General features: G+C 40.7%; 1 protein-coding gene across 1 annotated transcript in view; it reads left to right on the top strand.

The window, feature by feature from the left end:
• The window catches only part of LOC149156263 (3-hydroxyisobutyryl-CoA hydrolase 1-like), a 349,800-nt gene that overhangs the window by 197,392 nt on the left and 138,244 nt on the right, over positions 1–14,164 (top strand). The window contains exons 10-11 of the mRNA XM_089438049.1: positions 41–162; positions 745–805. Coding sequence (XP_089294175.1) covers positions 41–162; positions 745–805 — 183 coding nt within the window. The remainder of the gene's footprint in view (positions 1–40; positions 163–744; positions 806–14,164) is intronic.

The following is a 14,164-nucleotide window of genomic DNA, read 5'->3' as shown; positions in this document are numbered from 1 at the left end:
TTTATTGTTAACATGGTTATTTTGTTTCTTACATGAACAGCGGTTGCCTTTGTTGGAAGAAACTTTAGCCAAAGTTGAGACAACGGATCCAAATATTATTAGTTCAGTGATTGATGGATTGTCTGATAAAGTACCTGTGAAAGATGGGACTGCATTACAAAGGTGACTCCATTTTTATATGTTCTTCAGAATGTGGAAAATTGATATAAAGGAAAAGTATCATTTTGCGCTTATGATATTTTTTGCTAGAATGTTTGGTCAAGTTAGTGATGGGGAAGAACTCCCTTTGTCCATTGCATGCATGCTATTTACCAATGCTTTAGAAAAGCATTTTTGGCGCAGAAACATTAAGGCAGGTACCTGGTTTACATAGGATTATGCGATCTTCTACCATTCAAGACATTGAGAGCTGTGTTGAAATGTGCCCACTTCATGGGTCCTACTTCAATACAGAAAATAAAAAATGAAATCATTTGTCAATGACAGTGACTTACTACACTGGTAACTGGTTTCGTCATATTAAATTTGAGAATCTTTCTGATTGCTAAGAAGCCATTATAGTCAGTGTGATTTCCAAACCCAAGATTTTCATGGTAATAAGGTGGCTAAGCTTATGCCTTCTATGTACTAGATCAATCAAACATTATCATCCTGTGTTTAGGTTGCCTATAATATTACTATTTTTTATTTCTGTAACTGTACAGGCCCTATGTCTGATACTGTAGTGCTTTCTGATGTTTATAGGTTGGAGATAATTGAAAAGTGCTTTTCAAAGGAAACCGTGGAGGATATCATTTCTGCTCTTGTGAGTATCATAGGAAAGCAGTTTCTTATGATTGGAACTAGTTCTGGCTGCTGCTATTTCTCTGCTTGTGATTTATTTTGTCTCTTTATTTTGAAAGTTGTTTGTTTCTAAGCCTGAATTTATACTAGAGAAGTTGATCGTGGATTTGGTTATATTTTCCTGGTTTAATGTTATGATCGGCTGTTTTCTATTAGCTATTTCCTATTTTTATATTGCCATATATGGTGTACACTGTAAACTGTGCTTCAATATTAGTTTTGTAAATAGAAAAAGACTTATATTCACAGATAATAAGATTTATTCTTTATTTCCTGTTTCTCCAAACTTGAAATACAAGCAAAAAACAAGAGAGAGAGAAATTTTTGGTGGCTAGTATGTTGTGCATGCCTTCTCAATCACCTTGTTAAATTTTCCGATACCAGATCTGATTTAAATTCCTAGCAATCTATTTTATGCCCATAAAATATATTCACCCAATCAATTATTTTTCTGAAAAATTGATGAATAAAAATACAATGGTATTTTAACTTAAATAATCTGCAGCGGAAATTTGAATCGAAAATTAGTCACAAACACAACAAAATTGTCACCCTTCAAATTTTCCTTCACTTTTTATTAGTAAGGAAAATTAAGGGCTCCCTTAACAGGGAAAGTGATCCTCAGAGAATATACAGAAAATATGGAAAAATAGAACCTGAAATTTTTGGTCCCCCTGGAAATTTCGCTTTCCTGAAAAATTCAGCCCTTGGAAATTTTCAGCCCCTGGAAACTCAGCTTCTCCAACCTGTAAATAGGCCTCCTTTCTTCTAGCCATGTATGGTCCCCTTTGCACTGGAAGAAATTTTCCCTTCACCTATGCCGTATGACCCTCTTGTGCAAGCCTCTAGCTGCAAGTCTCGGCCTCCTCTTTCCAAGATCTTGGCCCCTTTGAACTATTCTCATAGGAATTTCCTTGCTGCACACTTTTCTTTCTCTTCAGTGTTGAGTCTCTTACTATTGAGAAATTCACTTTCCCACTAATTCGATTTGTCTTTAACCTCTCCCTTAGGATTACTTTATAATTTCTTCGTTAAGCTAGATCTCTTAAGTGATGTATGGCTAAGATTAGATCCTAAACCTCACTTGAAATCAAAAGTAGAGATTAGATCTAACTCACTAACGTAAATAAATTAACTTTTCATTAGAAAACCTTTGCCCAATAGCGAACTTTAATTAATAAATCAATTGATGTTCTTTTTCTGAGTTACATTTAGTGGAGAGATCATAAAAGTCACTTACTCAACATGAGCAAGTACCTAAAGAGGATTTTGGACATCTTATGCATGCTTAACACCTAGCCTATGTTGAAGCACCTATCCAAGCTAACAACATCAACACTCTCTCCTAGTGAGGAAGGTATTCTGCACCACCCTCATCTTATCTTTGTAGAAGACAAACTTCCTCTTTGCAAGAGGCTTGGTGAGAATATTTGCAACTTGCTCATCTGCGGAGATATATTGAAGCTTCAAAACTCCCCTCTGGCCTTGTCTTTGATGAAGTGATATATGATCTCTATATGCTTGGACCTGTCTTGAAACATTGGATTCTCCGAGAGTTTGATGCAACTCAGATTATCACAATGAATCATAGTGGGATCTAACTCAAAACCAAATAACCCTATGAGCACCTTACCAGGCCAAATGGCCTCGCATCTCGCGAAACTTGCTGCCATGTACATGGCCTCTGCTGAACTGAGCGCCACTAAACTTTGCTTCCTACCAAACCATGAAATACTACTGATCTTAGATTGAAGCAGCACCATGAGGTGGTTTCCCTGTCCACTGCACTTCCATCCTTATCTAGGTCTGTAGTATGTACAACCATGCAATTGCGCTACATCACTTTTGACACATATTAGCCCATACTCCATTGTACCTCACAAGTACTTGAGCACATGCTTCACTGCCAACCAATGCACCCTCCTTAGCCCCACCGTAAATTGGCTTAGGGTATTCACAACAAAGCATGTATTTGGCCTAGTGTTGATCAGATACATCAAAGAACCTATTAGTTGCCTATATAATGTGGGATCCACCAACTCTGACTTTGAAGCATTTAGTTTCCTCAGATTGGTGATTCTAGGTGTAGACATAAGCTTGCAACCCACCATCCGCTATCTCCTTAGGATATCAACTGCATATTTTCCCTGTTTTAGTGAAATATTTTAATATTGTCTATTTGCTGCCACACCAAAATCCCAAAAAGTAATGCATCATGATGATGTCCTCCATCTCGAACTCGGAAACTAGATCTTGCATGCACATCTCTATGACCTTCTCTAACCATGTGAGAAATAGATCATCAACATACAACACTAAGATGAGTGGATCTTCTGCAACACTTGTGTAATACAAGTTGGGATTTGCCTTACTCTCAGTGAAGCCCATGCCTAGTAGATACCCATCAATCCTCGAGTACCATGCTCTCGGTGCCTGCTTGAATCCATATAATGCTTTCTTCAACCTGCATACATGAGACTTTCTCCCATGTGCCTCAAAACCCTACAATTGCTCAATTTACACCTCCTCCTCAATAATGCCATTGAGGAATGTTGTTTTCACGTCCATCTTATCTATCCTCCACCTCATCTCTAAATCAATAGATATAACAACCTTGATAGAAGTATACCTGGTGATTGGAGCAAATGGCTCCTCATAGTCCACTCCCTCTTTTTTGGAGAACCCTCTCACCAAAATCCTAACCTTATGCTTCTTAGTACTGACATCTGCAGCATGCTTGATCTTGATCTGGTAGCATTGGATGTGATCTAAGCCTCAAAATTTGCAAGGAGGCTAGGACACATGTATTCCAGAATACCTAGAAATCATTTTGGGAAATTCCACCCGGAGAAGGTTTTATTAAGATAATTAGTTATTTTTAATAGATGCCTTGTTGATTTTGGGTAGCATAGGATGTGCTCTAGCCTTGAAAATTGGTGGAGAGGCTAAGGCACATAAGATCTCCAAGACGCAGAAATCGTTTGGAGAAATTCCACGAGGATGAGGAGTTATTAAAATAATTAATATTTTTAATGAGTTCCTAAGTCTAAACTTAGGAAAATAAAAATATTAATGTTCTAAGTGACGAGGATCAAGCCAGTTCTAATCTTAGCCGTTGATTAGGGACTTAATCTCGGCCATTGAAGACTCAACAGGAAAAGTATAAGAGGAGGCTTGAGGGTTAGTTGGAGATACACCAAATTGATCAGTTAGTTCGATTTTTTGGAGTGGGGTTTGCTGAGAGAATGGAGCTAGTGATCTGTTGCAGCGAGGGTAGTTCGGCAGAAGGCCGAGAATACATAGCAGAGAGGTAGAGATAGTGCTAGAGAGACAACGTAGAGCCTGGGAAGGCTGACGCAGAGGCAGCTGGGATTGACACAGAGGCTGAGGAGGCTAGCTTGGGTGTGCAGAGGGCTAGAGGGTTGACACAGAGAGCCATGTGGCTGATGCAGAGGTAGCAGTAGCTCCGCAGAGCTGACACAGGGCCAAGAGGCAGTGCTGGAAATTTTTGTGGGCAGACTGGAGTTGAGAGGGTGACACAGTCCTTGTAGAGTGACGCAGAGCAGTGGAGAAGCTTGGAGCAGCTTTCGCTGTCCAACTAAGGAGCTGTTGTAGTTGTTGTGGGATCGATCATCTGGTGGCTGATCAACCAGAATATCTATCTCTAAGGAGAGGTACTTCTGCCAAGGAAATTCTCTGAAGGGTGAGCTATTTCTGGCACCCTAGTTGTATTTAGAAAACTGCAAAATAATATAACCCTCATATCTGCTGCACTGGTTTTGCCGCATTGGGTTTTTCCGGGGACGATTGTCCAAAAATAATGGTGTCCCTTGTGTGTTTGTCTCAGTTATTTCAGTTGTTGATCTGTATATGTGTTGAGGTTGCATTTGTATTTATTTTGGTATTTATATTTATAAATAACCTGTTAATGGAAAGAACAAGTAGGAGTTAATAAACAAGATAATGCAGTAGGGATTTCTGACGTGTTAGACTTAGAAATTTCAACATGGTATCAGAGGGTTGCAGATCACAGGAGGACTAAAGACACCAGCGGAAATCTGAAGAATTTGCAGCAGAAGCAGTTGTCCCAAGAGACAGTGCTGTTCCATAGTAGAAGCAGCAAGAGAGGAAGTGACGCAGAACCTGCGTCATCATTTCGAGCAAGGAGGAGGGTCAACATAGAGGCAGAAAGGGGAAAATCAGACCTGTGCAGTGCCCTTTTGTCTTTCTCTGCCAGGAACGATCGACATTGTGGCCAGTTTTCTACAGTAGTTGTTGGGGCAGAAAAAATGTCAGAAGAGGGAAGGAAACACTATTTGAGGGAATTTCTTCCTCAGAGAATTCCTAGCCAGGGAATTCGATTTCTCATTTGCTGAGCAGCAGTAGAGAGGAGCAGATCTACTAACTCCAGCAGGGAGTGCATAGGCCAGCCCAACAACAACGCAGAGGAGAGAGGAGGCAGTTCAACATTTTGTTGGCAGAGATGGCAGCTAACGGGCTGAGAGATCAAGATCGGTTGGATGGAGCATCCAACTATGTGATCTGGAAGGCTAGGATCTCATGCCTTCTGGATGAGCATGATCTCAAGATGTATGTCGATAGTGTGGTAGTTGTACTTGGTGATGCAGATCCACTCAAAAAGTACAAGGCTGAGATGGCGAAGGCCAAGCGGTTGATCCTTGATGGAGTGAGGGATCACGTTGTATGTCACATTGCTGGCAAAGGGACGACCAAAGAGATGTGGGATGCCTTGGCTACGCTATATCAAGGATCTTCCGAGCAGCGGAAGATGTACTTGGAGGAGAAGCTAAGATGTGGTAGGATGGAGAAAGGGGAACGCATTGATCCGTTCCTATCAAAGCTTCAGGAAGTCTGAGATCAGTTGGTAGTTGTAGGATCAACACCTTAGCCTACAAAAATGGTGAGGTTGGCCCTAAATTTAGTCTCAGAAGAATGGCAAGTGTTTGTCTAGAGCAGTGTGGAAAAAGTTTGCAAAAAATCCCGATTTAATCCTAAAAATGCGATTTTTTAAACCAAACGATTTAATCCCCCGACTTTTTGGCGACTTTTTCAAAAAGGAAAAAAATCGCGATTTAATCGTTATACTCCTGATTTAATCGGGAGTCGACCCAAAAAGTTTGCCTCCCTCCCAGGCCGTGGATAAAGAGGCTGCAAAGGCGAAAATGATATAATTTTCTCCTGTTTAATCTTAAGGCAGAGTGGAATCTTTCAAACATAGCCCTAGAAATTTGGTGATAATGTTGTGCTGTGCAATTTGTTTCGTTGTTGAATCTTAATTTCGAGCATTATAGTTGGTTGGTGTTACTGAGAAAATTAATTGCTTGGTTGCTATATTCTGTTGAATGTTGAAACATATATGGCTATTATTGGTTTGCTCTCGCTGGATGTTATGTCTGCAAAACAATAGGGATCTATATGAGATGTGCAAAAAAATACAAAGAAGAGACATTAGCCAAAGGCTAAGCTATCAGCAGGCTACTATAAGAAACTGAGAAGACTATGAAAAAGAAGTGCATACCTACCTCGACGAGCATGATTGTGAGACATAAGAGAAAGAGGACAAGGAGTATTCAGACTAGCAAGCAAGGAAGTGTAAATAGCTGATGAACATTCCCAAGAATCAACACTGTTATGATCATATTTTTTGTGGATAATGTTGAAAAACATTGGTGATAAAATTCACTTAGAATGCAGACTGCAAGAGTGTAACATTCTTTTAGTGATCAAATTCACATGTAAAGAATGACATTGTAGTAAAACTGTAAAACACTGAAAACACCTCTAAACTATGACTTCGACTCTAGATGTTAAAAAAAAATAAAAAAAAATGAATAATTTTGTGTTTTTTTAATTTTGTCGACTTTTCGCTGACTTTTTCAAAAAACTCCCGACTTTAACGAGTTTTTCAACTTTTGGACCCTTGCCGAATTAATCCTGACTTCGACTTTTTCCACATTGGTCTAGAGTATCCTGGGCAGAGAGAGATTGCCAGATTAGGAAGGGATGTGGGCCGCTCTTCAGCAGCAAGAGATGAGGTGAGACTTAGTCAAGTGCAAACTTGATGGCAGCAATAATGGGACAAAGCCCAAGGAGGAGGAAGAGAATGCAACCCTTGCATCAAAGGGGTAGAAGGAGCAATAAAAGAAGAAGAAAGATGTCTCAAAGATCAAATGTTTCCGGTGTGGTGAATTTGGTCACTATCCTACACAGTGTCCTCTCAAGAAGAAGGACAAGGACAAGAAACATGATCTGTAGGCTGCAACCGCTAAGATCGAGGAGGAGGAGTTTTCCATGATTGCCCATATATCTCCAGGGGAGAGGTGGTGTGATCTGGTACTGTAGTTCGAAAGAACTGCAGATGGGGAGAATCCTTGAGGAGTTAACCTCTTGGATCAATACCTTGCTATGAGAGCCCATATCAGAAGTAGCAGGATGGATCAAGGTCAGTTGGTGCAAAGGAGTGTTAGAGTGATAGTTGTAGTGGCTAGGAGCGCCAGAGTCTGAGCAGCGCAGAGCTAGTGTTGGAGAGCAGAGTCAGCAACAACGCGGTGGCTTCAGTGGCAGCACAGAGCTAGTGTTGGCAGTAGCTTAGTTGGCATAGAGTAGAGTCAGCAGCAACGCAGTGGCTTCAGTGGCAGCGCAGAGACTAGCAGTAGTCAGAACTCTAGCAGCAAATGCATCACGTTGAACACCTTTGGTTCAGTATTTTTGATGCTTTTCCATTGCTGTTGCAACAACATCAACAATAGGAGAGGGTTGCAGTGTAGATGCAGTGTTGGGAGTGGTAGGGCCAACAACAACATGGATGCAGCATTTGAGCAATAGTTGGTGGGTAGTGATGTCAGACATCAACAACACAGAGGGAGATGTTACAGAGAAGGGTGATGCTTCAGTAGGTTGCCTTACTAGAACACATTCCTCGCTAAGAGGGAGTGTTGATTTTTGGTAGCATCGGATGTGCTCTAAGCCTCAAAATTTGCAGGGAGGTTAGAACACGTATTTTAGAATACTCAGCAATCGTTTGGGAAATTCCACCCAGAGAAGGTTTTATTAAAATAATTAATTATTTTTAATGGATGCCTAAGTCTAAACTTACGAAATTAAAATAATTAATTATTTTTAATGGATCCATAAGTCTAAAATTAGGAAATTAAAATAATTAAAGGGTATTAATTAAAATGAGGGTGAAACTTCTAGAAGAAGATGAGGATCAAGCCAAAATGATCTGACCCATTGATTAGAATCTAATCTAGTCCATTGGTTACTCAACGGGAAGATTATAAGAAGAGGCTTGATGTGCATTTGGAAAACACATCGAGTGAGAGACGATGAGATCGATTTTTGAAGAGAGTAGCGCAACAGTTGCTAGAGAAGTGATCGAGTTGATTTCTTGCAGTGAGGGGCAGGGATAGTTTCCAAAGGAAGTTTTCCTGATCCGGAGAGTACAAGGCAGAGAGGGTAGAGAGACGTCTAGAGAGGCTGACGCAGGGCCACACAGAGCTACGTTGTGGCAGTGCAGAGCTTCAGAGGGAGTCCGAAATCCTGTTGAGGAACAGTTAGGATCAATTGCCATAGGCGGGGTGTGAGACTGGGAGGACAAAAGGTCGAAGTTTTCGGCTAACAGAGGATCAAAGGAGGTGCAGCACGATCCTAGTAGCAGTGATGCAGTGATTGCGTGGGTGTGATGCAGTACTACGCAGAGACTCATCTCCAGCGCAGATCAGTGCCGAATTTTCTAGTGACAAGGTGAGATCACCTCACTATTTTTTGCGCAGTTAGATCTCTGTATAGGATTTCTAGTTTGGGCATCCGAAGAATTGTACTCATAAATTATTGCTTAATAATACAAACCCTCAGCTGCTGCATCGGTTTTCCCACATTGGGTTTTTCTGGGACATTGGTCCAAAAACAATGGTGTCACTTGTGTGTGTTATTCATTTCTTTCTCAGATTATTGTTTCCGCATATTATAAAAGTTTCGAAGGCTGCAATTGTATTTACTTCGATATTTACAATAGAACACAATAAATAATTTGCATGGATTAACAAGTAGGAGAAGTAATATCAATTTGCTGCAGTAGTGATTCGGGGATTCTCGAATTTTCACACTCTGACTTTGAAGCATTTAGCTTCTTCAGATTAACGATTCTAGTTGTAGACATAGGCCTACAACCCACCATCCCAAATCTCCTCAATATATCAATTGCATATTTTCCCCGTCTTAGTGAAATCTTGTCTATCTGCTGCCACACCAAAACCCCAAAAAGTAATGCATCATGCCAATGTCTTCCATCTCGAACTTGGAAGCTAGATCTAGCTTGCACATCTCTATGACCTTCTCTAACCATGTGAGAAATAGATCATCAACATACAACACTAAGATGAGTGGGTCATCTGCAACACTTTTGTAATACAAGTTGGGATTTGCCTTACTCTTAGTGAAGCCCATGCCTAGTAGATACCCATCAATCCTCGAGTATGATACTCTCGGTGCTTGCTTGAATCCATATAATTCTTTCTTCAACCTGCATACATGAGACTTTCTCCCATGCGCCTTAAAACCCTACAACTGCTCAATTTACACCTCCTCCTCAATAACCCCATTGAGGAATGTTATTTTCACATCCATCTTATGTATCCTCCACCTCATCTCTAAATCAATAGATATAACAACCTTGATAGAAGTATACCTGGTGATTGGAGCAAATGGCTCCTCATAGTCCACTCCCTCTTTTTTGGAGAACCCTCTTGCCATGATCCTAATCTTATGCTTCTTAGTACTACCATGTGTAGGATGTTTGATCTTAAAGATCCATTTCAAACTAACCATAGATTTTCCTTCTAGTCTCAACATAGTGTGCCACACATAATTTTTCATGATGGAAGCATAATCTTCCACCATGGCATCCCTCCAAACCTACTTGCCTATTGCCTCCTTATATTTGCTGCACTCAGAATAATGATGTCACTCATGAACATGATAGAACTAGGAAACTGTCCACATGCTCCTGAGCATCTCTCAAGGTTTTCTCAAGCCATCTCGGCCTCCTCCCTAACAGAATTGGAAGGTGCCTTCAACTCCTCCTCCTAATCTGAAGATTCAGTCACAACAATGGGTGGTGCTGGTCTCTCCTCAATTTTTGAAGCTTCTCATTGCTTATCCTTTGCCATTGCTACAAGGGGTTCATGTGACTCCATAAAGTCTCGACTTTTCTCAATCATGACATCACTACTCACCCTAGTCTTCCCTTGTGATGGAATGTACACCCTACATGCCTTTGAAGTCTCATTATTCCCCACAAAGGTGCTCTTCTTTGCTGAGGGCTCCAACTTCGTGTTCTTCTCTGAAGTTACATGGATATATATTGGAGACTCGAATATACAAAAATGCCCAACCTCCAGTTTCACTCCTGTGAATGTCTCCTCAGGAGTCTTGTTCGCCAAGACCTTATGAGAGTTTTGGTAGCTATGACCAATATCTGTTGGACATCATTATGTTGTTACCACACTTTTCTGAGGTCTTCTGCGTAGCAGATTGAAATTCTGTGGAAGGTGCAGGAGGCCAAAATTTAGCCTATTTGACCTAAGTTGATGAGTTGTTATAGGAGACTGTAACTACTACTACAACCATCCCTTAAGAACTGACTGTGCCATCTCACACTGATCCATTTGCTACTGAATACTATGGGCCCTTGTAGCAAGCGTATTGATCTAAGAGGAAAAACCTGCCTGATGCTAAATATTTGTTTGATGCTCAACATCTGTTCGATGCTACCCTTAAGAGATCCTTCCCAGCTCTGCACAACTCTGGAGTCTAGAGCTCAATGTTTCCCCACCTCTCTCTTGGAGGTATAGCTGCATATAGAGCGAAGTTTTTCTCCAACTTGGAGGACAACTGATCTATCTCTGTCGAAGTTGTTGCCTACTGCTGCTTCTCCATCTTGTCCTTCTTCCTCTGAGGACACTGAGTACTGTAGTGACCGAACTCACCACACCTAAAGCATTTGACCTTCAACAAATCTTTCTTCTTCTTCTCTCCTCCCTGCAAGCCTTGTCCCTAACTGGGACCCTTTTTTGCCTTTCCCTTTGATGCAAGGGCTACGTTCTGTTGAAAAATGTGTAACTAGGTTCAGTCTTCATAAGTATGAAATGTACTCTTGTAAGTAATAAAATGAAAATAAATTATTATTATTATTGGAGCATGGGTTTCATGCTCAAGTTCTTTTATTTTATAGGTCAAGCACCCATTGAGTGCTTCTAGGGTTTGTCCTAGGTGTAAGAGTCATTGTCATATATTAAAGACCCTATGGGCACATTGTATCTTGTAAAGAAAAAATTATTTTGTCTTTAAAGTGTCAAAATACCTCCAAGATCAAGTCGGCCTAAGGCGCTGTCAAGTCGGCCTACATGAAGAGCCACATCCACCTTTAGAAGAGCCTATATATAGAGAGGAACTCGTCCTCCATTATACACATTCACTCATCTCATTCTATACGAAGAAGAGGAAGAGAAGAAGTTGAAGAAGAGGGTACGAAGAAGAGGAAGTCGAAGAAGTCGAAGTGCTTGGGCCCGATCTCTCTCTCTCTTGAGAAGGTCGAACTTAGGGTTTTTGCGCTGGGACTATCTCTGGTTCGATCTTGGAAGAAGAAGAGAAGGAAAGGAAAGCGAAAGTCTCTTAGGGTGTCTCATTAGACCTAAGACTCAAGTATGTGAAAATTCATAAACCAGAATCCTTACTACAGCAACTGATGATATTTCTCCTACTTGTTAGATTTACATGAACAAGTTATTTGCTGTTTCCTATGAAAAATATTGAAATACATACGCTGCAACCTTCACTTAATTAATTTATGTGGAAACAAGAGACTGAGCATGAAGGAAAATACAACACAATAACACTATTATTTTTGGATAAATGTCCCTGGAAAACCCCAATGTGGGAAAACCGGTGCAACAAATCTGAGGGTTTTATTATTATGTAGTAGTAAAATCTCAATACGTATTTGGAAGCCTTCCTGACAATCTAGTTACAGAGAATAAACCTCACAGAGAGATTTGTGAGATTAACTCACACTATCACTGGAAATCCTGGCTGATCCAGCCCCAGAATGATTGCCCCCGACTTTTCTAGCTGCCTCTGCATAGTGTCTGTGTCAGCCCAACATCAAGCTCTCTGGGGACAGCGTCAATCCTCTGGCTGGTCGATTTGCTACTCAGGTGATTCGATTTTTGCCTTCCGGCCTCACACCCCGGCTCCCAGCCTCTGAAACTCGAATTCCCTCTACAAATTTCAGACTCCCTCTTGGCTTCTGTGCTGCCTCTGCGTGGCTCTGCGTTGCCACTGTTGGATCTCCCTCTGCCTTCTCTGCTGAGTATCCTTCGACTGGCAAATATTTCCCTTCAGATACTGTCCCTGCCCCTCACTGCAAAAGCTCACTTCAAATCTCTCTCCGACAGTTTCTTTGCTTCAGAAATTCGATCTTTTGAACTCTCTTGGTGTGTTCTCCAAGTGCCCATCAAGCCTCCTCTTATAATCCTCTCGTTGATCAATCAATGACCCATATTAGATCCTAATCAATGGCTAGGATTAGATTGACTTGATCTCCGCCTTCTTCTAGAAGTTACACCCACAGTTTAGATTAATACCCATTAATTATTTTAATTTACTAAGTTTAGACTTAGGGTCCCATTAAAAATAATTAATTATTTTAATAAAACTGTCTTCGTGTGGATTTTCCCAAAACGATTTCTGGGTATTGGAGAATGCATGTGTCTAAGCCTCCCGACAAATTTTGAGACTTAGAGCGCATCCGATGCTACCAGAAATCAACACTCCCTCTTAGCGAGGAATGTGCTATAGCAATGCCTCCCACTGAAGCATCACCCTGAGTTACAAAACATCGTACTCTGCACTGCTGATGTCTGACATGCTATCCACCAACTACTGTGCTGCTGCTGTAACTGTACTGCTGTTTACACTTCCACTGTCAACACTGCATCCGTACTATAGATCCCTCTCAAGTGCACCATCTGTGCTACTGTTAGCACTGCCACTACACTGGGAACTGTTGCTGCTACTCCATCATCAAAGGAAGAACATCCCAAATTACTAAACCAAATGTGTTCAGTATGATATCACATGAATGCTGGAGCCTAACAGCTGCTAGTCTCTGCGCTGACCCTCTGAATCAATGCTATTTTAACTTATTAATCTAGCCTATAATTTCTACTTGCATTTTTAATAAAAGATAGTTAAATCATTGGCCGTTATATTAATAAATCATGATTACATTTATAAAATATTATATAAATATAAAATTTATCACTTTAATTTCCCATATAAATATAAGTTATATACTATATTTATACAATAATATATTATATTAGCTTTTTAATATTAATATAAATTTATTAATATATAAAATTCACTATAAAATATATATTAATTTATGTTTTATTCTATATATATATATTAATTTAATGGCGAATCTCATTCGAATCTTATCAAAAAATTCAAATTTGAATCACACTTAATCGTTATCGAACTCGAATTCAAACCTGAGCTGTGTGAGATAGTTTTGGATATCCATTTAATCAAGAAGATTTGTAGTGGTAACAAGGGCCCAGTAATAGCGTGGGAGACACCTGCAGTAGGGATCAATAATGATTGAGATCATTTCGCCAGAGAGGGATTCTTCACATTGATTCCCAAATTCTCAGTGACAAAGGGAGATCGATTTATCTGCAGAGGTCGAGTTTCTCTAGCTAATGTGAATTGATTCAGTGAGGTCATGTTTCTATAGCAAGTGCGAATTTTCCCGCGTGAACGATTTGCATAAAAGCCAAGTTTGCCATTAAATTTCGAAATTCCAGTGGACGTCCAGTTATTTTCCCAACCAGTGCAAGTTTCCATAGAGGCTGAGTTATTTGCTAGAAACACCCCAGTTGGATCAATTTTGTGTCACAGAGAGAGGGTCAACTTGCAGAAGTGAAGAAATTAATTTGCCGGAGCGGAGCAATAGCAGTAGAAAACAACTGTCCCGAGTGATAGAAGTTGTTCCTAGCAGAGCAACAACAAGGGAAGGGTGACGCAGTGCTTGCGTCATCAAAGGTGAGCAGGAAGAGGCCAAGGGAGGAAAAGGGAGGCACACACAGAGCCATGCGGAGGGCCAGAGGGCTGTGACGCAGTTGGTTGAGGAGGCCGAGTTGCTGGTGTCGGGATTGCGTAAAGCCTAGGAGCTCTCATCTTGAGGTTGCTGGGGTTTAGGAGGCTGTGGGAAAGTTGCAGAGTGGAGCTGGTG

This window comes from Pinus tabuliformis, chromosome 9 (genome assembly GCF_031772625.1).
Source record: "Pinus tabuliformis cultivar Carrire ecotype Pingquan chromosome 9, CPIR1, whole genome shotgun sequence".
Lineage (NCBI taxonomy): Eukaryota > Viridiplantae > Streptophyta > Pinopsida > Pinales > Pinaceae > Pinus > Pinus tabuliformis.
Note: the sequence above shows the minus strand (reverse complement) of the source record. Positions and strands in the feature narration are given on the sequence as shown.